Raw genomic sequence first — 26,571 nt, 5'->3', positions numbered from 1 at the left:
AGCTCGCAACCCTCTGGCAAGCCCACGATCGATCCTCCACTTGTCACAGAAACCCCGACGCCGGATTGGAATCATAATGGCAAGTCTCCTGATCAAGCGGAACATCAATCGGTTGAAATGGCTAACAAGTGAGGATGTCAGGTCGTCCTCGCAGCATCGATCTGCACCCGCGGGGGCAAAGCTGTCCTTTCGCGACAGTTCCGCGAGATGCCCAGGTCGCGCATCGAAGCCCTCCTCGCCTCCTTCCCGAAGCTCGCAGACAGCGGGACACAGCATACGACCGTCGAGCAAGACAATGTCCGATTCGTCTACCAACCCCTCGATGAGCTCTACATGGTCCTCATCACCAACCGCCAGTCCAACATTCTCCAAGACATCGACTCGCTGCATCTCTTTGCCCAGGTCGTCACCAGTACTTGCAAGAGTCTGGAGGAGCGCGAGATCTTGAAGAATGCCTTCGAGCTGCTCAGCGCCTTCGATGAGCTGGTCACCCTGGGTTACAGGGAGAATCTGACCATTAGTCAGATCAAGACCTTCCTGGAGATGGAAAGTCACGAGGAGCGCATCCAGGAGATTATTGCCAGGGTATGGCGCTCGCGCTCGCTTGGTGCTGCTTCCAATTCTTTGCGTTTTGTACTGACTTGTCTTAGAACAAAGAGTTGGAGGCTACAGAAGAGCGCAAGAGGAAGGCCAAGCAACTCGAGATGCAGCGCAAGGAGTCGGCCAGGGGGGCCCGGGGTATGGGCAATGTGCCCAGGACGCCCGTTTACCCAACATACACTGCACCTAGCCGCCCTGCTGTCACCGATACATACGATACATACGAGGCTGAGAAGAACAAGTCGAAGTACGTTAGTCCAGTCCATTCGCCCCAGGACCCGCGCTCACAGGAAACAGATTCACCGCACCAAAGGGCAAGGGAATGCAACTTGGTAAGAAGTCTAAGACCACCGATATGTTTGAGCGAGTGCGAGGTGAGATGGGCCATGAAGTCGACGACAGCCCGCTTGTCGCGCCGGCGGCTCCCTCGCCGATCACAGCAGAACCTGCTGCGCCCCGAGCCTCAACTACACTGGATCGCGACGCTATACATGTGACCATCAATGAAGCAATCAGCGCGAAGCTCTCGAAGGAGGGTGCTGTCGATTCCCTTTCCGTCAGTGGTGATCTGCAGTTGCGGATATCCGACCCATCACTGACCAAGATCAAACTCGACCTGAATGCGCAGCCTACTCATGGCGCGCAGTTCCGAACACATCCTAACGTCGATCGCAATCTCTTCAACAGCTCCAAAGTCATTCAGATGGCCAACACCTCGAAAGGCTTTCCGGTCAACAACTCGGTCGGCGTGCTTCGGTGGCGTGCTACTCCAAAGACAGACGACCCGAGCTCGTTGCCAATCAGCTTCACTGTCTGGGTTAACAAGGGCTCTGATGGCAGCTACACAATGACTGTGGAGTACGAGCTGACCGGCGGTGACGCGCTGAAGGACGTGAGCGTCACCATTCCGTACTCGACCGCTGAGCCCTCGGTGTCGAGCTTTGATGCCACGTATGACGTGTCCGGAGACAGTCTAGAGTGGTCAATTGGCACAGTGGATGACGAGAATCCGAACGGGGCTTTCGAGTTCGAGGCTCAGGCGGATGACGAGAACGAATTCTTCCCAATGCAGGTCCGATTCTCCAAGTCCACGCCATATGTGGACGTTGAAGTGAGTGATACCCTAATTACCCCTTTGCCGACTCATCTTTACTGACAAAAATCCAGGTTTCCTCTGTTGCTTTGGTGGAGATGAACGAGGACGTGACCTTCTCGAAAGAGATCAAATCCATGGCGGACTCTTATGTTATTGAGTAGAGCAGATTGAGCAGGTTTTAGAGGAGTTGACCAGAATCATGCCTTATCAAAAGTCCACGTTATAGGACACGAATCAATTGATGTTGTTGCAGTCTCGTACATCCTCCAATATTTGAGTGACAAAGCAGCATCAAGCTGGAAGAATCAGTCACAGAAAAATCCAGGAGTGCCGTGGATTACCACGTATCTGGTCAAGGGCCACTCGGCTGGGCAGAGAATCATGTCCACTGCGTGTGCCAATTAATTTGTCTCTTATAGCCCCAACGATAGGCATGGGGACCCAAAGAACATGCGACATCCTCAAACAAGGGCGCAGCCCCCACGGATCGCAACGACAGAATGTGAGGAAATGAATGCTGCGGCGATGAATATGAGGAAGACACGCATGAGTTGGGCACGGTATAGTGTTGTTATATGACAATAGTGGGCTCTTTCGCCGGCTATCGGGCACACGATCTGTTTAATATCTCAACTCCATGCGTCGCTGTCGAGCAATGACTGGTCTTCCTTCAAGTCCAGTCACAGTGACTATCGTAGTCCACCAAGGAGTCGCTTGATCTGAAGAGACGTAGCGAACAAGAAACAACTCCCCGGCCATTCGCCCAAAGGAAAAGGAATGGAGAGGCAGGAAGAGGAAGCAAGGAGGGTGAAAATGAGGGGGACAAAAACGCTATTCACAACTACCTACCCAGCGCATGTGTCTGTGTACCAAGGTACAGGAATATGTTCAAGTTATATGGGAGCAATGGGTAACATGCGTCTTGGAATCCCCCCTCCCAGGTTCCGTCCCCTTGCCCCCAGGGCCACTGGCAAGAATGAGTTGGGGGTTTTTTTTTGGGGGGGGGGGGGGCGCGTATGGACTTTGCCGACGACTAATGGAACAAGCAGGGGCTGCGGCTGAGCCACAACTGGTCTCAGTGTTGGCTATCCGTCCAGCCCTTCCAAGGCGGCTTGCAACAATGGCATGATCGCCAGGACGTAGAAGAGGTGAATGCGAGCCAGTGTTCTCAGCTTGCTCATCATGCTTCCGAAGTGTCAAGCTCGTAGGGCTCTGCGAGGCTCTGAGATTTGCCAGGGTCCCCCCAGAACACTTTGCCGCACGGGCACCTCAGGTCTCGCGACTCCTAGGCTGTCTTCGAGCACGCTTCGATTTTGCTGCCCTGCAGAACGAGATCTTCCTGATCCTCTTGATGTCTTCGCGTCGGTCGATCAAGGACTCGGCGACCAGGGGAATGAGGAAGATCCACGTTTGGTACCGAACACAATGGCTTGACTTGCGGATGATCTCCCAAGAACGATCAGTGATGTTCGTGATCCTCATCTGTTCATTAAGCGAAGCCATGTGGTTCCATCCCAACCACGACCACGACCGTTGCATCAAGATTGAGATGGCATGCGCCTGTTCGACCGAAAAATGACTGATATATGCATGAATTGTCAAAGCCACTTCTCAACCGACACTAACGAACACAAAACCTCATCCGTCTCAGAGCCTCATCCGCACTCCAGTCCGCCAAGGCCCGCCGTGATTGGGCAGACTTGGTCTCAACCGGTCCACTTCAGACGGAATCGTCGCAAGTTATCAGACGAGGGAGACTGCGGTCGGGGATTTCAAATCTAAGGTTATTCGGCTTTAAAGTCACTCCGGTGCGGTTCCCCGGGCAAACAGGTACATCACCAAGCTTTCCGTTTGACAACCTGCCAACCGAACTCGTTTGTCGCCCCAGGCTTAGACGCCCCCTGATCCCGGCTGCCCTGGTGCTCATGCATATCGTCAGTAAGGTCTGCATGCCTCTTCGAGCGACTCCTGCGATCTCGAGTGTCACTGACGCAGATCCCCCTCTGGAGACTCGAGCCGGATGTCGAGATGCCGGTCTTGGGCGGGGCCAAAGTCTTCAGGACCTCGTCAAGGAGGACGACGAAGGCAAGAACGGTCACATATATCCCGTGTGATCTCCCACGGCGATGAGGATCATGATCTTCGCATGCCGTCTTCCAAGAACTCCCAAGATCATATCTGCGGATCCGTACTTCTTTACTTGATTTCTCACCAAGCGCCCCAGAGGCTGCTGTTTCGTTCCTTGTATAAGCCTTAGTTGTCTTCACTCCTTTGATAGGATCAACAGACCCAGAGTACCATCTATATTATTTTCAATAATCCTCTCTCTTCAAGATGTTCTTCGGGAATTTTATCACCGCCCTAGTTGGCGTGTCTTTCGTTACTGCTGGTAAGTCACGAGTCTTCCACCCTGTCCACCACATTATCTTTGGCTAATTCATGGCAGCTCCCGCGTCCGTTGACCGGAGTGCAACACCCATAGAAAGGGGCCTGAAGCATAAGACCAGGGCACAACAGAAAAGGGATATCATCATCCAACAGACTGTCGTGGAGCCCCAGGTCGTAGTCATCAACAACAACTTGGATACCATCGCGGCCCTGGCCTTGACAGCAGAGCAGGAGTTCGCTGCCCTTGTTCAGTCCCAGCTTGCTCTCATTTCAACGGTGGAGACGATCAAGAACAATATTAGAGTGAATCACTTCAAGAACAGTAAGCACCTGCAAGTTCATGTGGTATGCAGTTTGGACCTCCATGCTAACCACGAGGTGAATCAGGATGGACACAAGTTAACACTGTCATTATTGCGGTCACAAATGTCATTGATCAGCGAGATCCCAAAAATGTCAACACTCGCTACATGGTCAACCAGCTCAAGGCTGATAACAACCAGCCTGGCCAGGAGATTCTTGTAATGGTTAACGCGGCTGAGCCTCTTACGATCGGCCCTGCACCTACGCCCGCAAACCTGAATGTCCCTGGTGTTGCTGGTGTGGGCAACGCGTCTCAGCCCTCTGGTGGTGCCGCGCCTCAAGTTGCTGCGTTCGATCCCAATGCACCCTTTGGCCAGATCAACGGCTCCGTCCTGCTGCCCTTTGGTTCTCAGCCACCAAAAGCTCCGAGCAACGCTCAGGTCTTCGCCGACCCAGCTGCCATTATTTTGCCGAATCAGGGCCTTTTCGTCGGTGACACAAACCTCATCCAGCAAGATTGCCAGCTCCTTGCAGCGGGTTCTCTTTTCAACCTTCAGCAGCAGCTGCTGGCCAGCGAACAAGCTATTGCACAAGCCGAAGTTGCTGGGCTTGTTCTCGGGACCGCACCCCCACCAACAGTCATCGTCAACGTGAATGGCGGCCAGCAAGGCCAGCAACAAGCTCAAGACCAACAAGCTCAACAACAAGCTCAGCAGCAGGCCCAGCAGCAGGCCCAGCAGCAGGCCCAGCAGCAGGCTCAACAGCAGGCCCAACAACAAGCCCAGCCGTCAGCTGATCCACAGGCTCAGCAGCAAGCCCAGCCGCCATCAGAGCAGGCCGCCACTCCACCAGCACCGGCTCCAGCTGCGGCCCCATCAGGCGCATAAGGCCAGGGATTACGCATAGTTGTTGCGATACTAAAGCAAGCAGCGATCGAATCGCTGAGCGCGGAGTTCGAGAGGTTGTGGTTGAATAGTTTGATTCTATATTCTAAATGTTAATTATCGCTATGCCCGTACATATTAAAATCTACATCAGGCGACTTGTCCAGGTCTCTGTATGAATTTCGTTCCGGCAGATTAAAAGCAATGACGGTTAGGTGAAGTCGTGAATTTTGCGATGCCCTCCACTCTCAATGACAAATGTCCTGCTCCGACAATGCCTACCGACTGAACCTTCAGGTAAAAGGGCCAGGAAGTATCGACAGAAGTGTGGCATGATGCCCCGAGAATTGTGGTTAAACATTACACCATCGATGCCATATGAATTGGGAAATTTCCGCTAGGACCCCAGAACCCTGCACATGAGCCCGGGTCTTGGAAACGGCTACTGGTCGATCACACCAACCTCGCTCCACACATGTAGGAGGTTTCAAGCCCGGTAACGATCATCACTTTGAACCGCAGGGAAGGATTCAAATAGGTACACCAAGTCAGTCCTGAAATGTAGGTACTATGTCACCCTGATGATACCGAAAGCCTTTAGGGTTTTACTGAATTTGCCTTCCCTTTCGACTGCCGAAAGTCTACAACTTATCGTTGCTGAACTCGTCCAAGCGTTCAGCTCCCACATGCGCACTTAGTGAGCGGCTAACTCAATCTAGCACATAACCAAAATGCAGGATTTTGTCTCCTGTAGCAAGAGATCTTCAAGGGCAATATTGTTGATTGCGATGGTGAGAAGCTTAGGATAGTCTCACTTCTGCTTTGCAAAGAGCCTTAGGTGTATTAGTGGGAGACACTTGATATCGACAGCCAGACCTACGAACAAATGTAAAATACCTACAATAGCGGTGCTAATGACCATGCTGAGCTTCCCGCAGTCGTGCAACAATATCTTTGCCTCCGAATTGCTTTCGATTGGTTAGTAAATTCACTTGAAGGATCTGGTGACGACGAAGCAATAGAGACCGAGACGAAGTCTCATAGGCCGCCGAATAGCCTTCGTTCCGTTTACATGTACATCCCAAGTTTTCGAGCCCTCGAGTATGTGAAAATTTAGACGGGGATTGGCGAGGATGAGGTTATGTGACTATTTGTTCTAAAAGTTCCGACGGAGCGCTCAACATTAACATTACCTGGAGGAGCTGAAATGGGGCTTTTCTTTTCAACGTCCCCCATTTTGTGCCTTTTTCATCAATACTGCCACTACCTAAAAACCCGAGACTCTCAGGTTGAGCTGCCTAGCATCCGCCTTTCGCAATGGTGGCCAAATCGTCCAAACCTGCGATCCTTCTTGTTCAGGGGTCGTTCCAGCTTCCGGAGGCTTACAGCAAGCTGGCATCCGCCCTTCGCTCACATGGGTTCTTCGTCGCTCAACCCAGTCTCCCTAGCATATCATACCATGACTCTCCTGAATTTGATAAGCGGGGCCTCGCCGATGATTCCAGCGCTATTGAGTGAGGCGAAACGTCTTATGTCGAATGAGGCGGGAATGTCATGTTGGTCATGCCCCTTCCTCAACCAAGAAAAAGGAAAAAGGACGAAAGAACGGAAAGAGAAAAGAAATTGAGTTAAATTGAGTTAAATGTTGTTATCCCAATTTCATCGCCCATGGTGGATTCTATCGCGTCCAAATTACACGAGTTGACAATGGTTGAAGGGCGAGACATGGTTTAAACATACAATGTGAGGCAGTCTCTTCATACACGGACAACGAAGGAAATAAAACTGCTCTAAGTTCAGTCGGAAGAAGACATATCAAGCCCTTGGATGAGCGTCTTGGGTTAGTATCTAAATCCTGATCCGTCGCTCGTGGGTTGCAAGCACTTCCATATTTACTCCTGCTGGTTCCAAAAATTGAGTCGATGCTCAACACTCAAAACATACATGGCATAAACGACACTGAAGGAACTGTAGACGCTGTGTCAGACCAAGCCGAGCCCAAAAGGAGAAAAGCTGTGTATTGGAACATGGTGTGTGGGTCGGAGTACTTGGCGTCGTCGTTGGTATCGGAATTACCGTAGTCGGGCCATTCACACTCGTGGCAGAGCTTCAATCTGAGTAGGACGAACGTCTGGAGCCAAGAAATCAGGGTGCTTTAGTTGCCAGCACGCATCCACTGTTCACAGACGGGAGTGGCAGAATTGACAAAAAGAAAACCAATGCGATCACGTCCGTCTCGTGCCTATTCGTTCAGAGCATTTCTGGAGACTGGCTTGTACTTCGCTTCTTCGAAACCAGCGCATATCTCGCCACGCTCGGCTGGATATAATTGTCATCGTAAGCTTGTCTACACAGTAAAAGCCAGTGGGTCGTAACCTCAATTTATTTAAAACTTTGAGAATATTTATCTACTGAGAGGAAGAATATTCATGCGAGTCAGAAACATCCATAGAAATACGCGCGCAGGAAGTGGTGGACCGCTCATTTCATTCAAAACCTTTCGGACAATTGTTTACTGAGAGATAAACATCGATACGATTCAAGAAGCACCTTGGTGCGATTCAAGAAAGCAGTGAAGATCTTCTATCTGTTTGTGTCGAGGACGCCCAGTCGGGTAGTAATTACGGGGCTATCTATTTTTGTAGCCGCCCCTGAACGTGGGAAGCACCTGAGGCTATTTTCCAGTCTCTTGTTGAATTTATAACGATTCTTTACAGGATGAAGGTTATTATATATTTGGTGGGAACCTCTCATGGCTCAATGTCCAGAACCAAGCTTGTGGCAGCCGGAAGAGTTTCACTCGCTCCATCATTTCCTTGACAGATACGCTCCTTTGCTTGCTTTTTCACTCTATACTGTCTCCAATGGCAACCAGACATTCTTTCCTGCTTGGCCTCTTTGCCAGCCTTGCGCTTGCTCAAAGCTCGACCCTCGACTGCACCCCCTCGTCCACGTCCGGCCTCCAGCCAGATTGTTGGGCTCAGCTAAAGGTCTCGGAATATATCAAAGACTGGCTCGATGCCAATGGCACGGCCGCGGACTGCGACAACCTGGGCTTTGCCCAGTGCTTCCTCCAATATAATGGCTACAGTGGCAGGACTTGCAATTTGCTAAGCCGGGGGACGTGCGATTCTTTCGAGACGACTGGATCCGAGGCCACGTACTACTCTTCTCAGCAGTTCTACACTCTTTGGAACATCTATGCTATGTACCAATTCTTCAACCAGTTCTCCGAGGCTCTCTCGAATGGAGTCAGCTTGGCAGGTGCTACCATCGATGATATCGTGGCCACAGTCAGCCCGTCCACAGATGCCAGCTCCCCGAGCACTCTGCTGTGGACGGCGATAAGTGGTGGATTCTGGATGCTTGCTGCGACACCTCTTGGGCCTTTTGCTGCTCTTGTTAATACTGGCTTGGCCGTTGTCACTGGCATGAGCAGTTTCTTCATGAGCTCCATCTCAGGTAGCTCAACAGCGCGATTTGTTTTGCTGGGTGATATTGGCAGCGAATTAGCTACCCTCGTTACGGAGTATCAGACCAGCCTTGAGAACGCTCTCAAGGAGCTTCAAAACAACAGTACGCTCTTTATCGCGGCAGCCGAACCCGGAGGATTCAGCACTCGTGCGGTGACCAGCTTGAATACCCAAAGCGTCGATATCTTCCACGACCTCCAGCTATACATACTTTCAGAAGCACTCAAGGGCAACAATATTGTGTCTGCTAGGTCCACAGATACCATCGCTATGGACGTTGCCACCAACACCGGTGCTGTCGACTGCCCCAGCCTCAGTGCCGCAGGCAACTGCTATCAGTTCTGGGTTGATGAAGAAGCAGGGAACACATATGCGCTTCATAGTACCAACGACTGGGGCTTTGACGACAGCACTGATGTTCTCAACAAGATCGTGGACTCTGGCTGGGCGAACCTTTCTGAGATATTTAAGGTAGAAGACTGCCAGGGCAAGGAGCCCGGCTTCGACGGGACGAAGGTGTCGTGTCTGGCTACCCACAAATACTGCGAATGGGACTATGCCTCTCAGGTATCTGGCGGCAAGTGGACACAATGGACCAACTGTGATGCTGATTCCAAATGGGATACTCAGTGCAGCTCTTGGTCCACGATCTATCTGATCCCGGACAGCTACCTCGGGCCGGCCTTAGCGGACGATACTTTGTATTGCAGGAAACTGTAGCGTTGTATTATGTGAACCATGGTAGCTTGAATAGCCCGTTGCCTGTCAGCAATGCTCACCAATGAAGTAATATGATGTATATTTCAATTGTACGGCAACTGAGCTCCTGTTGCGAACATATTCTTGAAAGCAGAGAAGTTGCTGATTTGCTTTGTGAAAAGTCTGGTAATCTTCAGACCCTGTGTGTAATTCAGTATCGCAGGCAACAGCGATCTTGCCTAGAAGACCAATATGATATCACATACACTATTGGAACAACACCGCCACACTCTCAAATATCACAGCACGTCATTCGGGAGCCCTTGTGGCTTATTTACTCCCCCACGTAAAGGTTATAGCGGGAACTTATCCCATATGAGGTTATCCTATAGGAGGTGATCCTAAAGGTGGTTATCCTACAAAGGGTTATCCTATAAGAGGTTGTCCTATAGATGGTTATCCTAAAAGAGGTCATCCCCTATAGATAGTCATCCCCGAAGTAAACCTCTAAGAATTGATTACTTATCAGAGATTACTTGCCTTTCTTCTCTTTGGGAATAGATCCTCCTCTATATTCTATTTATTCTACACAAATACTGTGGCCGAAAGCTGATACCTGAGCTTGAGCTCGTTCAAGGTCAAAGTTGAGCTTCAATTCGACTAGCGACGGGTGCTCGACTTCAAAATATTTAAGCAAATGAATCAGCTTTTCTCCTCTTCCCTGTCCCTTAGCTAGACGACAGGAGGTCTTTTTAGGATCCTGCGATTTTGGACAGGGCTTGAAAGTTCTGCCTCCTGTAAGCGCCTCTCGTCACAGATTCAACATCTTGTAGCTCTGAAGCTACCCATATTTCTGAATGCTTGCACTACGCTGTCTCTAGAATTAGAGCATGATGTCTGCCTGCCAACCTAAGTATCTACTTGGTCTTGCGTGACGCCTGGGCTTTCAATCTTATTCTGTTGTGTCGCTCTACCTGAAGCCTTCCTTTGATCATTGGCTCTCCGTGTCCGGAGATAGTCTATCATGGAAGACGGGTCGATACTGTTGAATCAGAGAAGTATTTTGAGGTGTAGTGTAAATCCGAATTATGTGCCATGGAACCACAGGACAAGTCACCTCAGTCACTTCGTGCTACATTTAATTAATCTCCAAACCGCCTGAAATCACCGAAGGTTGAGATGTCCTATTTAGAAATCTTTCGTCCACGCCGAGCAGATGGCTGCTTACTACAGAGCAGGGAATACAACTCTTTGCTGTTATTGGTGTGAAGTACAAACAAGTACCCTGCATCCGAGGATAACATGCATTTCGGGGGCTTTTGTCACAGCAGCGGCAAGGGCGCAAGTATCCCACAACTGGAACGCTCCTCTGGAATGAGATGTCCGCGTCTGAATGCACTCCATACCTGTGTAGCCCGCACGGAATACGCGCAGCTGGAAAGCACTGGAAATCATGAAAGGAAGGAGAAGAAAGCGGGAAATGGAGGAAGGAGGAGGGTCAAGTTCAGTAGCCCTCAATCGTACAACCTATTGCTGCCGCCTTTGCTGCTTTGCCGCTGCACGCCCGTTCACTCCACTTGTTACCCCAATCCTAACGCATGTATCTTTTTGATCTTTTCCTGGAGGTTTTCTCTATATTCATGATCGCCCTTTGGATGGCCAGGACACTGTCTCAGGTAGTTGTGTTGCATCAGTCGGGCACCACCTTGCGCCATAACAGCAACCAATCCAGACTCGAGTGTCTCACAGTCCCCGTCTCTCACACATGCACGTCGAATGGCTTGCGTCACCATCAGTTTCAGCTCGACGGATTACAGTACTGACCCCTAAGAAGTACAAGTTATGAAACAATACAATCACTACTAGCAGATTGATATCAACAATCACTTTTGGTCTTTCAGCGTTATACACCGTATTGTTGTCGCCGTAATGTGACTCTACGAATCATGTACCTAAACTTTGGTTGAACTTTGCTGTACGGATTTGTATCACACCGTTGATATGCACAGACTAGGAAATGAGAAAACCCCTTGTAAGTTATGTTTCGTAACTTTTAGAGTTCCGCAGTGCATGTTGGAGTTTATCGGGGTCTTCAGTGCGCAGCCCTTCTCGCTGGTTTGAGTTTGATGCGAGCTTACCTTCAGGTAGCGGAGGAAAGCCTTTGTGCCATCATCAGCCACCTTCATGGCCCAATCGATCGGAATCGCCCTTATGCTGGGACCAAACCAGCGGATGTGCTTGGTTGTACGCCAGAATACCCCTGCGCCCTGAGATGCAATAGGTAATCCAATACCAAAGTCATCCAAGTCAAGCTCGTTGTACTGTCTGCCGACAATCTTCAATCATCATTAGTTACAAATTATCCAATTCTCATTCCAAAGCCTAACAAATGCCTGGGGTGTTGCAGTCATGGTGGAGTTTGAAGACTAGGGAAAGCAGAACAGATGTCGCCAAGCTCGTATGTCATGAGGAAATATGTTTCCAAGTAATGCATCGACCATAATCAATATTTGGAAGTCAATTTTCTGAACAGATTCACTCGTGGAACGAGCCTGGTTCTGCATGCCCGACCTACTGCCATTCACTCAGGCTGTCAGATGAAGGCGCTAGGTTGGTGCCTGGCTGTATTTGGGCTCATTATATATTTCGTGCTTCGCAACGATGGTGGAGTGATTATGCGAAATACAGAGCGTCAAAGGCAAAAAGATATGGGCAGTTATTAAGTTTCCTAACGGAGCCAGTCCTAACAAGATTGTTGGTGCCGTGTCCTCTACCTTGCACTACCGGTATATCGTTTCACACCCGCGATTCTTCGCACAAGGAATGTATTCATTCACGGTCATTGTTTAAACTTGGTACCCTGAAACAGTTTTCATGCAGTCATTGTTGTAGTGAATGTTTCAGTTGAAGTCTGCGATTTAACCAGGCTTATGTGCAGTGGACAACAATATTCTCAATCCTGGACATAAATGCGCGTGCAGTCACTTTCTGCTTCCTTCATGGCAAGATGAATACAAGATAAGCAATCATAATGATGGAGACATCCTAGATCCTTTTTGGTCTTGAGTTGGCTTTAAACTACAAAGCAAGTGCTCAATATATCTTACTGTAAGTGGGATATACCTCTAGGCCAAACATCATTTATTATTCCCAGCTGCCTTTTCTACCTCCCAAGCCTTTCTGGTGCTTCTTAGCGCTTGCTCTAGTGCTGAATGGCTTAAAGCCACTTTCCCCACCCGGGGGTTTGGTGGTACGCCAACTCCGCCAACTCCGGATGGTGTCCCGGTGGACCCGGCCCACCCACACCGCCACCCTCCCGGCCCCATATCACATTTATAATAGCACAAAACCTATTTAAATCATCTGAAACAGGTGAGATGGCCGAGTTGGTTATGGCGCCAGGTTAAGGTTAATCTTAACATTCATTCCTGGTGGAGCAATCCTCCTGGGTTCAAGTCCCAGTCTCATCATGATCTTTTTCTTTTGGGCCCGTTTTCTAGTCCTGCCCGCCACCCTTTTCTATTTCATCTTTCTCTCCTCTGGTTTCTGATTGCTGTCACCGTTCTCTCATCTCTAGAACCTTTTATTTTATCTCAAGTTTTTTTCTGTAAAATCCTATTTGGATCGAGGAGAGAGAAAATGAGAAACGGAGACTGAGAAACGTTGCGAGCAGGAAAACGGAAAACAGAAAACGGAACAGCAGGGTACCAACGTAGAAAGTACCTTCCATCAAGTAAATACCTTCTATCATTAACATGTCTCTAACTCCCAGTACCATCATAAGCTTTTGCCTTCTTTTGCCCTCGTGCACTGTGACGGCGCTGCGGCAGGCTCAGTGACTGCAGGTGGGCCATATCTCACAGACCACCTGCAGCCCCAAGGCCCTCTGCTGTTAAGGCCTGACTACAATCGGAGGCAACCTTCCCTCTTACTCTTTTTTCTTAGCAAGACAAGGTCTTATTCAGAACTCCACAATAATGAGCAAGACTTGAGAGCATCGTCTCTTCTATGTCACTCTCGTGACAACACCTGCTTGTCCTTGCATTCTCTAGGTTCTGGTTCTTGCCGTTGTTCTCCAAAAGAAGCAACAGCTGAGAATTTTGCTTTAATACTGCAAACTCTATAGCAACGCGCTGAGGACATACCATGTACACCAATTACTCGGATATTCTTTTATACTATGCTTCTGTTTGCTATCACTAGTGGTTTTTGTCCTAAAGTTGTGAAGAATGATAAGTACTGCTAAGTTGGTATTTAGGAAGTGTGTAATACTTAAGAATAGGAAAAGAGGCTTATTGTCACCTTTATCATGCACCACAAGACCTCTTCCAAGACCTGGAGAGTCTATACCAAGCCTTGAACAAGCGCCCGGGTGAGGGTAAGATCTTGCTCAGTCTCCATACGCTGCCGGAGTCGGTCAGTAATGATTACGGAACAAGTTCCTACAGAAAGAACGAAGCGATCGGACTATGAATATATTCATATGATCTCGAATTTCCGCATGTCAACCCCTTTCCTGCCGTCTAATCCTCTCCCACACTTGGATAAAACCTCAGGATCAATCTGTTCCTTCAGAGTCACCGGAGAGTCGCCGTTCTCAGATAGTGCCTTTTCAAACTCGGCAAGCTTTTCTTCACTGAAAAGGTATGACAGCCGCGGGTCAACCAAGGATCGCTGCCCAGTCTCGATAGATATAAAGGTCATGTTGGATGTTCGAGGGTTGCAAATGATTCGGATTCCAGGGGGCAAAGGACCCAGAAACGCAGTCCCATCTGAATAAGCAAGATGGAGTTAGGTTGGAACCAACTGCTAACGAAGACGAGTCTTCAACGCAACATTCAACACGAGCAAGCAGGGCGCTGACTTACAAAGGGCGCAATGGGCGAAACACGTCCCGACCAAGCGGAACTGCTCACCACTTGACGAGGTCGGTCGCAGGAGCACATGATTGTCACTCCCTAGGAGAACACAAACTAAATCACCAGGGCGTACTAACGGCGGGGCCAGGACGAGTGATCCCCGTGAGTCCTTGCACATGCGCCGCCCGGCAATTCGATCTCCAGCATTCTTGAGGAATCTGACACTCATGCTGGATGACCATTTGGCTCTATCGGAAGTACCTTTATATGGTGTATTAGTTGCTGCAGCGAGCATGACCCTGAGCGTCTCTATACCATCTGCCATCGTGGGTGCCCATTGCGGTGGAGAAGACATGGCTTCGGCGACCCCCCCGGTCAAGAAGGTGCGCACCCATTCACACAGAGGAACATCCCACGGCCGGTTTGGGTCCCACAGCCCTTTCTGTAAGAGCATCTGGGCGACGCGAGTCTCGTAACCGGCGTCGATATTATCAGGGTAATCTGTTCCGATATGCTGGATCGTCGAAACGCTGACTCCGGCCAAAGTCAGAATGTCACTGCTGTCGTCCAAAATATCATTGCTTGCGGTCCAGCCTGCGAGCTGTGCCGAGGCGAATGATGCTCCCTCTTTAGACACGCGAAAAGCAGACTGGCACGCCCAATTTGGTACCCAGCTTGGCAACGACCTGTCGCCCTCTGCATTCGCCTCGCACTCCTCCAGTATCGTTAGATCGCCTAGAACGCCGATCATCCGTCTCACCAGTTCCCGATACACCTTCGCGGCGGGCATTTCATAGTCTGGACGGATGCGCAGGTGCCGCCGCTCGAGAGGACCCAGCAAATTCAGCACGGCGTAGATCCGGTCGCGCGGGTCCTTGCATGCGAGCGCGCCAAAGTCGTAGCGCAGGCGAGACAGATACGCCGTGTTATCCTGCACCGTTACATATGTCCGCAGCTGCGGCATCACAGCATGTTGGTGCCAAGATGTGGGCCGGTGTCGCCACTTCCAGCTTACCACAGCGATGGCCTTGCGAAATAAGGACCATGGCACAGCGTCTTGAGGTCCACAAAGCACGACCGTTCGCAAGGGATTTCCGAGGAGAACCTCCTGCACTACCCAAAGTCGAGAGAACCACGCACGCCCAAGCAAGGCAGTCAGGCACGTACCCATATTGTGGTCATGGGTTTCAAAAAGCGGCGCCTGGATGTCCCCCAAGGTCGGATCGGCGGCGCCTGGGACGGGCGAGAGCTCTGACCCGCGGAACGACACATTGACTTGCAAGCCGACGGAGCACATGAAATGCATGGCGCGAGGAGAAGTTTCGTCTGCGGGACCCAGCCACGCTACAACCCGGCTGGCGGACTGGTAGATACTTCCCATCATCGCAACCTGAGGGCCCTTCTCCGCGGCATTGGCCTGGTCGATGCAGATGGCGTCAATCCATAGGACACGTGATAAACTGGATGCGAGGGTGCCCTCAGGATTCTCGGCAGCGAGATGATACTTCCGCAATGCGCGCAAGGCGTCGTGTAGATTGCGCGTTATGGACAGGTAGTAGCTGTGGGAGTCATGCTTGTGACTTCGGCCCCGGACATACACACGGGCAGGATCCTCCTCGGAGCCCCAGGCGTAACTCAAAGCCTCGTACTTGGGTGGCGGTGGGTCGTCCCCGCGAATTGCGCGGACATCGTGCCAGACCGTCAGATTTGGATCGTTGTAATCGGAGTCGCTGAAAGGGGCTTTGAAGGGAACGGTATCAAGGCGGATGACAAGATTGTCCTGCGGTTGGGTAGCGGGCTCTAAAGTGGCGAGCCTGATGTATGTCATATAAGGCACCTCGATCTCTCTTTTCCCTGGCCGCCCGGGCTCGAATGCAGTTAGGTACCTGCAAATGGGTTCCGGCAGTGGTTCATACTTATATGGTCTGTCCAGACCCTTTGTTGCGTGCATTTGATGGCGAGCATGGACAACGGCGGCGTTGAAATTGACACAAACCAGAACTCGAATGTACAAGTGAAAGGGGCTCAGAAGGCTCAATCGATGCCCAACTATACTGCATCTGCGGGCTGCTCATGCAAGTCAGCCGCCACCTACGCAGGCATAATTGTGGGATAGCGGGGCTTGTCTCCTAATCAAGTCAGAACATGATGTCGCCGGTCATAAGCGACAGATGTGAAGTTGCGGTTGCTGCTTTTCCAAGCTTGGAAAGAGCAATCTCGCCTGGCGACGAGAAGAACGAGAGTGTCAGAAGCAAGATCACGAGGATCAGAGTAGAACCAGCTCATGACAGTGGGCTGGACAACAATCTGGACGCATCTTGAAGGCATAGCTGAAGCCAAATACCTTCACAATAGGAATACAACACCCGCACCAGAGGGGACCTGGCACATCGGATGGATATGGACAGTGTTTGGGATAGTCTTCAATGGCGCCGACATCGAATCAAGAAGCCCTCGGAGTCTTTGCTGCGGGGGGAATGAGCAAACTTGAATTTTTTTGTTAGACATGGAAGTACTTCGATCATCAAGTGCATGCAAGAAGCTTTACAAGGAGGTCGGACATATGAGAGATACCGGCAAGACATGAAGTCTAGGATTCTCCGGGCTGGGCTATCATTCTATAGCTATGCTATAAAATATTCTTAAAGAAAATTTAAAACTGTTTGTATCAGTCCCTTGTACCAGGAAGCAGTGGTGGTGGGGGTGTTACTTGGTGCCATAGCCATTACTTCACCGACTGCCCCTTTGCCAAGCCAGAGCCCCTTTGCCAGGTTGAAGCCTTTTTCTTTCATTGTTCTTGAGCGCTGCTGGGGCAGGGCTAATGTGACGAGGCCACCAATTAGCGATTGAGCAAATCACTTTACGGTGGCGCGGAATGTATGCAGAGGTAAGCAATGTGTCAGAGCTGAAAGTCTGTTGTCGTCATATTATTGGATACTATTAGGTCGCCTGAGGCAAATCAAGATAAATGTAACTTGTCAAAAGGTTTGGGTATTAAAACATTAGGGACGACTATATAGGTGTGGCCTACCCACCGAGCTAACAAGAACAATCCCCACCCTTAAACCATTCCAAAACACATAGTGATTCCTATACAGAGCTTGCAACCAGAAAACATCCCATACTTACCCAACACAGCCTACTCCAACACCATGTCTCACTCCTCAGGAGGCTACTTCACTTGCACCTACGAGTACCACGCGCCGTACACCGATACGAAGGGTGTCTCTCATGTCGACAAATCGCACAAGTCCCGATTGTATTCTAGCACAAAGAAAAACACCCATGAGGGCCTGCGGCGATGGTATGACGACACATTCAGGCCCGCCGCGAAGCGACACGTTGAGGAGGTGTTCCTGAATAAGATCAACAACGGCAACACAAAGGGTCTCACATACGCCCCGTTTGACGAGAACAATCTATGCATGGTGGGAAAGCCTGAGTGGAGTGAGAACGAGCCGAATGGGAGGGAGATCTCAATTCGTTGATTCCTCGGACGAGATTTTAATTTGGAGGTGCGGCCTTGACGATTTGTACGACGTTAGTGAAACCTCACAAGCTTGAACACACACCTTGAAACAGCTCAGCTGAGATACAGGAGGGCCTGTTGGAAAGACGGCTAGCTTCCGGCGTCAAAAGTCAAGCTGAGTGTCCAAACTCCAAAGCTAGATTACAACATCATTGGCATCCGGCGAACATCTCCAACGGGCACCAAGAATTCCTGGACATTTTAACTACTAGAGGTGATTAGAATACCATGGTACAACGAAACTGAATCGAACAATGTCATCGCCCGATCAAATTGCCTGCATGTCTGACTGAGATATCAATAAGTTCCTCGCCTGAAAGCCGAATGTTAGTAGAGAATAGAAACCGTCAAGGAGATTTCCCTTTCGACCAGAAAACTTGGACGACGCCCATTCTGCCACAATTCGACGGAAAACTCGCTCATGTAGTCGCCTCCGCCCTCGGCAAATATCTGTTTTCGCAGAATTTCTTAGATGACGGAAAAATTAAGATTCATTCAAGATTCCTCCAATAGGATTGCACGAGGAACAGAGCAGTTTATATTATTCAAAATCCATTCTTAGTCATTTACACATTCTCCGATAACCCAGATTAGTCCAAACCCGAATGCAAAGAGTTCTAAGAAGTCATGGCCGCACCCGGGATCTCAGTAAACCCTACGAAGAGGTTAGCTGAAGTAGACTGAGAATCCGCTTTCAAGATATAGACTTACAGCCGTCAACGTCTTCATCGACGGCACGCGGCTTGGTACATTTCATCGCCTCCTCTGAGGACTGACTTGCCAATCCGCTGCAGGTGTCGCCATCACATCGGAGGTTCATGGCACGTTGAAGGGAATCATCCTTCCAGCCGAAGACGTAGTCTCCGTGTTGGGAGTAGCCGTCCCTGAACATCATACTTAGCGTTGCGGCCTGCCTGCGAGCTTTCTAGAGAGACTTACTTGTCACCAGTGCTCCAGACGAATGGTTGTGAACCATCCTCAGGCCACAGATCCTTGTTATTGAACGGTCGCGTATCCCACATAACTTCATACATGACCTGAGGTATCTTAACGGGACTGCTATGCGTTAATAACCTGCTGCGGAGCCCGAAACGATGAATTCTGGACAATTCTAATGAAAGACGGGAATAGGCAACCGTAGCAGGAACAGGGTTATACTGACTGGGTTGTTGGGCAAGTACCCTCTGCACCGACACCTGTTTGCGACGCCGCTGAGCTTGGGTATGCAACGTGGCTCATGTGGTCCAGGCTGTCCGTGTTCTTCCCATCCCAGCACGTGGGAAAAGTGATGACAGATCGGATGCCGCCCGCACAAAACCCCGTGGGCAGGGTCTGGGTATCTGGAGCTGCGCAGTTGAGGTTGCTGTTATCCCCCGTTGCTGGCATGCAGCGATGGCACACCTTACGTGCCGTTCCTGGGGAGGTCGCCGCGGCGTCACCAACAAGCATGCGGAAGCCGGGTTTGAACGCGGTGACATTAACGGATGCATCCGGAGCCGCGATGTAATAGACCGTTATGCCACCATCGGCTGTCAGTCCTTCGCTTGCATACTGAGGTACACGTTTGTACGTCCCGTTGCGCGCTCGAAAATAGAGAACTGCAGTCCAGTAGTTTGAGAAGTCCTCGGAGAAAGTGCAACTAGTACATGTTGAAGCTGAAGGGAGGTCATGTGTCGCTGGGTCCATAGAAGCATTGAAAGAATTGCCTCCTGTGCGGCAATACGAAGTCAGGTTTGCGCCATCAAAGTGATGAAGTAAGAGATCCTCGACAAGGACTCAACATAGAAAGGAAATGCAAGCTAAAAGCGTCAAAAAAGCTGATGAAAAGGACTTACCCACGATCTGATGCACGTGAGGCGATGGGTTCACGCCTGGGTTCACGAGAGGATCAAGCCTTTCGACGACCAGTTGCGAGCAACTGAACCGCAACATCGGCATACGCGTTTGGGCGGAGACATGCTCAGCGAGGAGTGCTAGAGAGAGTGCTTTCCACTGCATTGTTTACAGGTTGGGTGGGTTTCTGCTGTCAAGCTAGGTATTGAAATGAGAAGACAGGGTGGCTTCTCCAAGATCCTGGATTGTGCTTCCTAAATACAACACAACTGTGTTACTAGATGACAAATATTATTCATATGCCGTTGAATGCTGGCTCGGCCTTTTATCTTTCACCACTTCTATATTAATGGATTTAGGCTGAGGCGGGTGCTACGTCCACTCGCAAATCATGTTTCCTCGTCACTACCTTTGTCTTCCGAGTTTAACCAGAATCCTTATCCTACCAATTGTAATTGAGTGGAATTCCAGTTGTCCCTAAAGCGGCTATTCAATAAACGTTCATTCCGACCAAGTCTTCGTTGCCACACATGTATTGCCCTGTCCTGTGATCCAATGCCATTCTGACTTCTGTGTGAAACTGTCCAAATTTTCTGTTCAACATGAACGCCGATCTTCTGATGTACCAGACATAGGTGCGGGTTCCGGCCGCGGCGGTGGCGGCAACAGAAATAATAACCACCCGCTGTTGTGACTCCTCTTATAAGTCAACGAGAAATACGATGGATACTAGACACACAGTGGTCAGCAATGTAGAGGTAGAGAAGCCGGAGCAGAGAGTAATATGTCAAATGGAGTGCCTAGATAGGCCGACGACAGAACATAGCTCATTTGAACATATACCTGGTTGGTACATAGGTTAACTGTATTTTATTTAAACCGTATCTCGGCACGTTAGCCCATTTCCTGTTCTAATCGTTTCCTCCCGTTTCTGATCGTCCAAATCCTTATTACCTCTTCTTGGTTCTAGTCGCACTTACAACACAACATCTCTTTTCTCGTTTCCCAGGTTCTCATCATCCCACAAATCGATTCTCAAAACTGAGACTCAAATTCAAATCAGCAGTAAGCAATCCTTCTGGGTTCAAGCCTTAGTGTCATCATTTTTGTTCTCTCCCCCCAACATGCTATATAATTCTGCTGTCCACTATTTTCTGTGTGCTGGATCTTATTATCCCTGCCCTGTCCAAAAGTCTTTGTTCCCTCTTAGTCTTTGCATATAAAATTCACTATATTGTCAGAGGAAAAGTAGGAAACGGTGATTGGAGAATAGAAATGGGAAGTAGGAAAACGAGAATAAAGAAAGCTTAACTAAGAAAATTTATAGATAAAGGACACTTCAGCTATCAGTACATCATTCTACCTTGTATCTAGTCGTTAGTCGGGGTAAGAGTGTAATGGTGTGCAGCTGGGCTACACTTGTTCAGTCTCGCCGGCAGTTCACAGCACAGTGTCCACAAGTCCCAGTCTGGTCTTGTTTTCTCCCCCTCCCCCCCCCCTTAGCCTACCCTTCAATTCTGCAACTTTGTATGATCTAACTTATCTGCGTCTCATACGAGAACAAAAAAGCAGGAATGAATAGGCTTCAATTTAGAAAGAAGACCCGAAGAATAAATCCAGTCACATCATGACGTCGCCCATCGAAATCACAGCCAGATAGTCTATGATTCAAGACTGATCATACCCACCAAGTATCGAGTTTAATCATCTACACCAGGCGCTGGAAATTGAGTCCCTGATGTCCTTAAATTACTGCCTTTGCAGTTCTCTCTCTGAAGAATGTTTTCGCTATGTCAGACAACGGCGAGATCTGTGACCGGGCGGATCAAATGCCCCTGATAGACCAGCAAGCCCTTTGTCGGCAAAACTTAAGGGAGCAGCTTAATGGAAGCACTTCCCTTCCTCTAGTTTGGGTTGACACACTTGTGGTTCAGAAAGTCTATCACTACACGCCGCGCCACCTCAACAGCTGTCTGAAAGGGAGATCCATCTCCTTATCCCCACTGCTGATACCTCCAGCATTCATCCACAGTCCTGAACTATATCCTCCCATTGCTCGTGCTACATGTGACTTTCTCCCATCACACAGCATAGAGCTCTGTTTATTCCTTCACGACTTTGAATGCCCGCAGAGCGGTGGAACCTCACAGGGATTGCAGCCACGGGAGCCGCGATTCTTGTCGCCTCGTCTTTGAGACGCCTGTTCCTGCGTCTGTCCGATCGAAGCATGGTCCTTCAGACAATCACCCGCACTGCCGTGTCCCTTTTCTCAGAAGTCAACGGATACCAGCCTATGAGTTCTAATCGCGCCGCTGCGCCAATGCTGTGTTCCGCGTGTCATGGATGATCGTCCACGCTGTATCACATAGCGGAAGCAAAATGTTCAGGACGATCCACGGGTCAAGCCGCGAATGTGACGACAGAGCCACATGCAGCAAGGAAGCCGTCTCCTGCGATGATGTTATCTGAGAAAAGTGCTCCGTAAGCTCAAACCTTGGATCTAATTGGCCCCTGGCTGCGAGACGGCCCCTGAAGTTCATTCTTCTGCGTGGGCGCCTCGGAAAGCTCGGTCCCAAGGCACTGGGCCGGCGAGGAAAAGCAGAAACATGCGTTTGCTAGGTGTGACAGGAAAATGCGTAGGCGCTCTCGAAGCTGACTTTGCTTCTTGAGATAAGAGGAGCAGCAATGGTTGGACGCTGGTCAGTCCGCACGTGAAGTCAAAAATAGTTTTTGATCGTCAGTACCGCCTGTAAGAATAGGGGAAGCCGGCATCACTCATGTCGTATCTTGTTGCAGGCTTCCGTGAGAGGAGCGAATTCGTCACCCAAATCTCGTCCAAGATCTTGACACGAATGTGGCAGTGGCCTCGAGACCTTCGTATGGCTGACCGATAGTGTTGGATAGCTCAGGGGAGAAATAGTACACCTAGCGTGGTCAAGGTACCTACCCAGGTACGGCAGGCAGCGAGCCCTGGACAAAAATAGACCTCGGGAAGCCGCCCGCTCGGCTGGGGCTGGGCCTGGATCTGGGCCTGGGGCGTCCGTCTTGTTTGGGGTCCACGGGCCTTGAAACGGGGTGGCCTCCAGCTAGCCCAGACAAGTCTGTCAGGTCGTCCGTCTGTCAGAGGGATGGTAATCTTGAAGGCATTGACATCATGATACATGAGGCTCTCGTGACAAGGTGGTATTGGGAAGATTTCTTTTTCAGTCTTGTTTGTCAATGTCAAATTGAGCCAATTCCCTGAGACCCTGTGACTTCGAATTGTGGCTGAATCTGGGGAATACCCAGTAGCCGGAGAGAAAAAGAAAAAGGAGTTCCAGAACCATCCCTCCCCTCCGCATGGCCCGGGGTCACCTGCATGCGGCACGTCGTCGTCAGGAATTTTCACGGCGCAACAGGGTCTGAACGCTCTGTCTATGTTGCCGCCAACTCCGAGTCAAGACCCAAGCCTTTAGGGGCCCATTGGCAAAGGAACAGAGAGAATCTGGGGTAATCTTGATACAATTGATTGGGATGATCGCGTGCTACCCCGGATTTTTGGCCTGGATTTGGCAAGCATGGGGCTCCGTTGGTGCGCGATCAAGTAAAATGGGGGTAACAGATTGCAAAATGGGGGTAAGAGAAACTCACGAGAGCGTCACTAACGCCCACCATGCTGCCAGGGTGTCAGCACCGGCCGGACAACAAGACAGCGGGTGGGGTCAGCCGCTGCCGGGCGACCGGTGTAAAGCGGACCAGAGCCTCCCGGACCAGCAACGAGCGCTTGCGAGCCCTTGCGCGCCCCATGGCTTTTGAGGCCTGAGACGCAGGCGTGCCCCGGCATTTACGTACAAGCCGTCAAGTTTGACACATCGTCGAGGTCACGTTGCCGCGTTCTGTTACTGCATAGGGCAGTCCCCTGATGCTCTTCGTATCGTGGGCATGAGAAGGAGTTGGTACGCGTCTGTACATGCTGCCCAAGCCCTCCTTTTCCTCGATGTGCGGGACGTGCCAACATTGTGGGACCCCGGGGTTCCCATCAATGGCGGTCAATTCTCGAGCGACACCGTCTCGCTATTACTGTGCGCATGACAGCACAGCGCACTGCATCGCGCCGCAAAGCACGTCAACGGTGGATGCAAGATTGGTTTGGTGAGCGAGCAGAAGATGGTAAGACGGTGCAGCCTGTCAGACAAGCTTCCGCCCCTCGGGAAAGCTGGCCAACCAGTAGGCCATCTCTACCGACGCTCGCCGACGCAGAGCTTGTGTTTGTGCTGTGGCACTTGATCGGCGCCCCTAGAGCAGCTAACTCAATTTGTGGGTGTTGGTTTGTATGAGCTTGAATCAGATGTCTGGGCTGGTACGCTGGTATACGCTGGTAAATGCCGGTGTGCTGCTCGAAAATGCTCGGAGAATCTTGAGAATCTTGCAAGACGACGCGTCCATTCCTGGCAAGTATAGCAGAGGCTGGTGGAGAGCGCTGTGTAGAGCCTCGAATAACCGTCTCGTCTGCGCAGCGAGTCCTGCCCCAGCATGTGAGAATGCCGGCTATGCCCCACTATTTTCAGGTACCGGCCGTCTGTTCCCGCCAGGTACTGTGTGTGTGAGTGTGAGTGAGAGAGAGAGTGAGAGTGCGTGTGTACGTATATTCGTACCTTGTCACTCCTGCCCCATTGAGGTCTGTCGGGCGTGGCTAATGTGCGTGCTTTTGCGTGGTATGCTACCCAAAGGGGCCTAGCTGGGCGTCGTTGCTGTCGAGATCGGGCAGTAGAGAGGCAAGCATACTTCGCCCAGCTTCCCCCAGCTTCTTCCCAATCAGGGCTGATGCCATTCTTGCGCAATTGCTGCTTGTTTTAGCACTGTCCCCCATCTGATGGCAACCTTGAAGTCACGATGGACGAGAGAAAGCATCCCCCCCGGGGCTTTGACTCATGGATTCATGGATGGGCCACGACGAGTTTCCAGACCAGAGATGGCCCCTAAGCTATATAAGAGATGTTGGTGCCTCTTGCATCCCGCGCTTCCTCCCTCGACGGCGGAGAGATGGTGTTGAGCCTCGAGTACCATCCTACAAAAATACATACCACACTTACATACCTACCAAATACCACTTCTTATTCCCATCCGTCCCGTACCGATCCCCCACGGGCCATCCAACTCGAACAGGTAAGAGCATGCCCTGAACCTTTTCTAAACTTGCATTTCTACAGGGTGCACAACAAAGCAAGGCCTCGTTGTCCAGGCCTCCCTCCCTCGCTCCTCAAGCTGTCTCTGCTCGGATCCTCTTGGGTCGGCATGCCTTGTCATGCCCTTATCTTGCCCTGCCCTGCTTGTCAGACGAGCTGGGTTGCACAGACCAGCTGGCGATAACGATGCAGTGTCATGTCGCATCCAGCTCTGTCGTGTCGGGTTGTGTCGTGTCGCGGCCTGGCCTGGCCTGGCCTCCCGTGGCACTTAGGAGCTGAGGATCTGACGCACTGCGCCGCCCTGTCTGCTGCTGAGCTGCCGGGAACCGAGCTCAAGCGTCTGCCCCATGCAGACAGCCAGCGGGCGACGGGTCCCAAATCCACTTATCCCGGATTTGTTCTCGAATCTCTTGGGTTCTGGCATGAGGATGCGAGCGAGAACATGGCCCCCGTCCGTTCGAGCGCAAAGCCGGGAACGATGGGCCACTCAAGTGAGTGGTCCATGACGGATGACATCAATCCGAAATTCACCAGCACCAAAACACACAAAGCACAAGCAACAAATCCAAGCACAAGCACCAACACCAGCACCAGCCGCAGCACAGGCACAGGCACAAGCCCAGTCCTGGCTCTCTCTCCCAGTTCCCCCTTTGTTCACCAACGCCTCTTGCTCGTCATCCCAGATCCAAGATCCAAGATCCCAGATCCCAGCGTGTTGCCCTGACGGCCCCTAATAATAACAGGGCAGCAGGCCAATACGAGTCGCATCGTGTTGATAACGATTCCGCCTCTGACACTATCTGAACCAGGACGATTAAATATCCCAGCTGGAGGAGCTGAAGGAGCACACAGCGGTATGCATCACATCTCACCCAAGCCCTTCCGCCTTTTATCCTTTGTCCCTCTCTCGGCTCTTATCTTTGCGCACTGCAACCAACCATCTACCGGACTCTGATCGAAAAGTAAAAAAAGACCGTGTCTGTCGTTTCGGAGACGGGACCAGACCCTTTGTCGCCTAACCGTCGAGAGCTGCCCCTCCATTCCGACCGCCCTCGGGACTAGAAAGGCCTCGCCGACGAAGCAGCGGGCCATAACACGGGCTCATTCCAAGCCTTCTAGGTCCTGTTCGACTGCATTTTGGCCCCCTGGGACGCGGTGGGCCGTTCGCCCTCTAGTTACTCGGATTGATCGCCGACTATCGACTGGATTCATATTCTAGTCTAGACGGTACGTCCGGTTCCTTACCCCTGTTCCACAGAATATCACCAACTTTCCTTTTCGACGTCAACATTCCTCCTGAGCGGTGAAGAGAGACCTGCCCTCTCTCTCGCTCAAGTTTGCACGAGGCGAGGTGCAGAGAACCAATGGCGTTGCTATGTGGGCCGTATTAGCCATACACGTGTGTCGTTATGCTTTACCATAGGCACAAGGCAAGACCTAGGTCAAGGTACCTGCTCTTCTCGCTACCGGCGTCCTCGATAAGCAACCGCTGCCAGGAACACCTTGTTGATTAACGGCTGCTCCTTCGTTTTCATCGCGTCTCCCGTTGAAACAAAACACATCTGACCGCTCGCGGGTCCTCTACTAAGCGGTGGGGGGGCCCGCCGACCATGGCTTGACCGGGTTGGCCGTCTGAGATCCATCTCTCGTCCTTTGACACTCTTCAGTCGTTTCTGCCCTGGCCTCTGGCCCTGGCCCCAACACTGCCGGAGGTGGACCTATTATCGCGGCCGTTGCAGCTT

At 50.9% G+C, this 26,571-nt stretch overlaps 7 protein-coding genes across 7 annotated transcripts; 5 read left to right on the top strand and 2 right to left on the bottom strand.

Moving 5' to 3' along the window:
- Positions 1-207: 207 nt before the first annotated feature.
- Positions 208-3,810, top strand: J7T55_009209 (uncharacterized protein; the record flags this gene model as incomplete). The annotated part of the gene is made up of 8 exons (XM_053142150.1): positions 208-585; positions 651-847; positions 898-1,711; positions 1,768-1,853; positions 1,986-2,079; positions 2,746-2,844; positions 2,898-3,258; positions 3,350-3,810. The coding sequence occupies 8 exons, from the start codon at positions 208-210 to the stop codon at positions 3,808-3,810; spliced, it is 2,490 nt and encodes an 829-aa protein (XP_052995050.1).
- A 220-nt stretch (positions 3,811-4,030) lies between these two features.
- J7T55_009208 (uncharacterized protein) lies at positions 4,031-5,274 on the top strand (the record flags this gene model as incomplete). The annotated part of the gene is made up of 3 exons (XM_053142149.1): positions 4,031-4,085; positions 4,143-4,406; positions 4,472-5,274. 3 exons carry the CDS (start codon positions 4,031-4,033, stop codon positions 5,272-5,274), a joined length of 1,122 nt encoding a protein of 373 aa, XP_052995049.1.
- A 1,314-nt stretch (positions 5,275-6,588) lies between these two features.
- J7T55_009207 (uncharacterized protein) lies at positions 6,589-6,789 on the top strand (the record flags this gene model as incomplete). Its single annotated transcript, XM_053142148.1, has 1 exon — positions 6,589-6,789. One exon carries the CDS (start codon positions 6,589-6,591, stop codon positions 6,787-6,789), a length of 201 nt encoding a protein of 66 aa, XP_052995048.1.
- Positions 6,790-8,135: 1,346 nt separating this feature from the next.
- J7T55_009206 (uncharacterized protein) lies at positions 8,136-9,464 on the top strand (the record flags this gene model as incomplete). The annotated part of the gene is made up of 1 exon (XM_053142147.1): positions 8,136-9,464. The coding sequence occupies one exon, from the start codon at positions 8,136-8,138 to the stop codon at positions 9,462-9,464; it is 1,329 nt and encodes a 442-aa protein (XP_052995047.1).
- Positions 9,465-13,922: 4,458 nt separating this feature from the next.
- On the bottom strand, positions 13,923-16,130 carry J7T55_009205 (uncharacterized protein; the record flags this gene model as incomplete). The annotated part of the gene is made up of 4 exons (XM_053142146.1): positions 13,923-14,215; positions 14,312-15,257; positions 15,318-15,415; positions 15,470-16,130. 4 exons carry the CDS (start codon positions 16,128-16,130, stop codon positions 13,923-13,925), a joined length of 1,998 nt encoding a protein of 665 aa, XP_052995046.1.
- A 1,324-nt stretch (positions 16,131-17,454) lies between these two features.
- Positions 17,455-17,790, top strand: J7T55_0092044 (uncharacterized protein; the record flags this gene model as incomplete). Its single annotated transcript, XM_053142145.1, has 1 exon — positions 17,455-17,790. The coding sequence occupies one exon, from the start codon at positions 17,455-17,457 to the stop codon at positions 17,788-17,790; it is 336 nt and encodes a 111-aa protein (XP_052995045.1).
- Positions 17,791-18,448: 658 nt separating this feature from the next.
- On the bottom strand, positions 18,449-19,829 carry J7T55_009203 (uncharacterized protein; the record flags this gene model as incomplete). Its single annotated transcript, XM_053142144.1, has 5 exons — positions 18,449-18,486; positions 18,543-18,715; positions 18,771-18,887; positions 18,994-19,540; positions 19,667-19,829. The coding sequence occupies 5 exons, from the start codon at positions 19,827-19,829 to the stop codon at positions 18,449-18,451; spliced, it is 1,038 nt and encodes a 345-aa protein (XP_052995044.1).
- Positions 19,830-26,571: the final 6,742 nt, after the last annotated feature.

This window comes from Diaporthe amygdali (assembly GCF_026229845.1).
Source record: "Diaporthe amygdali strain CAA958 chromosome Unknown NODE_10_length_1141467_cov_65_626103, whole genome shotgun sequence".
NCBI lineage: Eukaryota > Fungi > Ascomycota > Sordariomycetes > Diaporthales > Diaporthaceae > Diaporthe > Diaporthe amygdali.
Note: the sequence above shows the minus strand (reverse complement) of the source record. Positions and strands in the feature narration are given on the sequence as shown.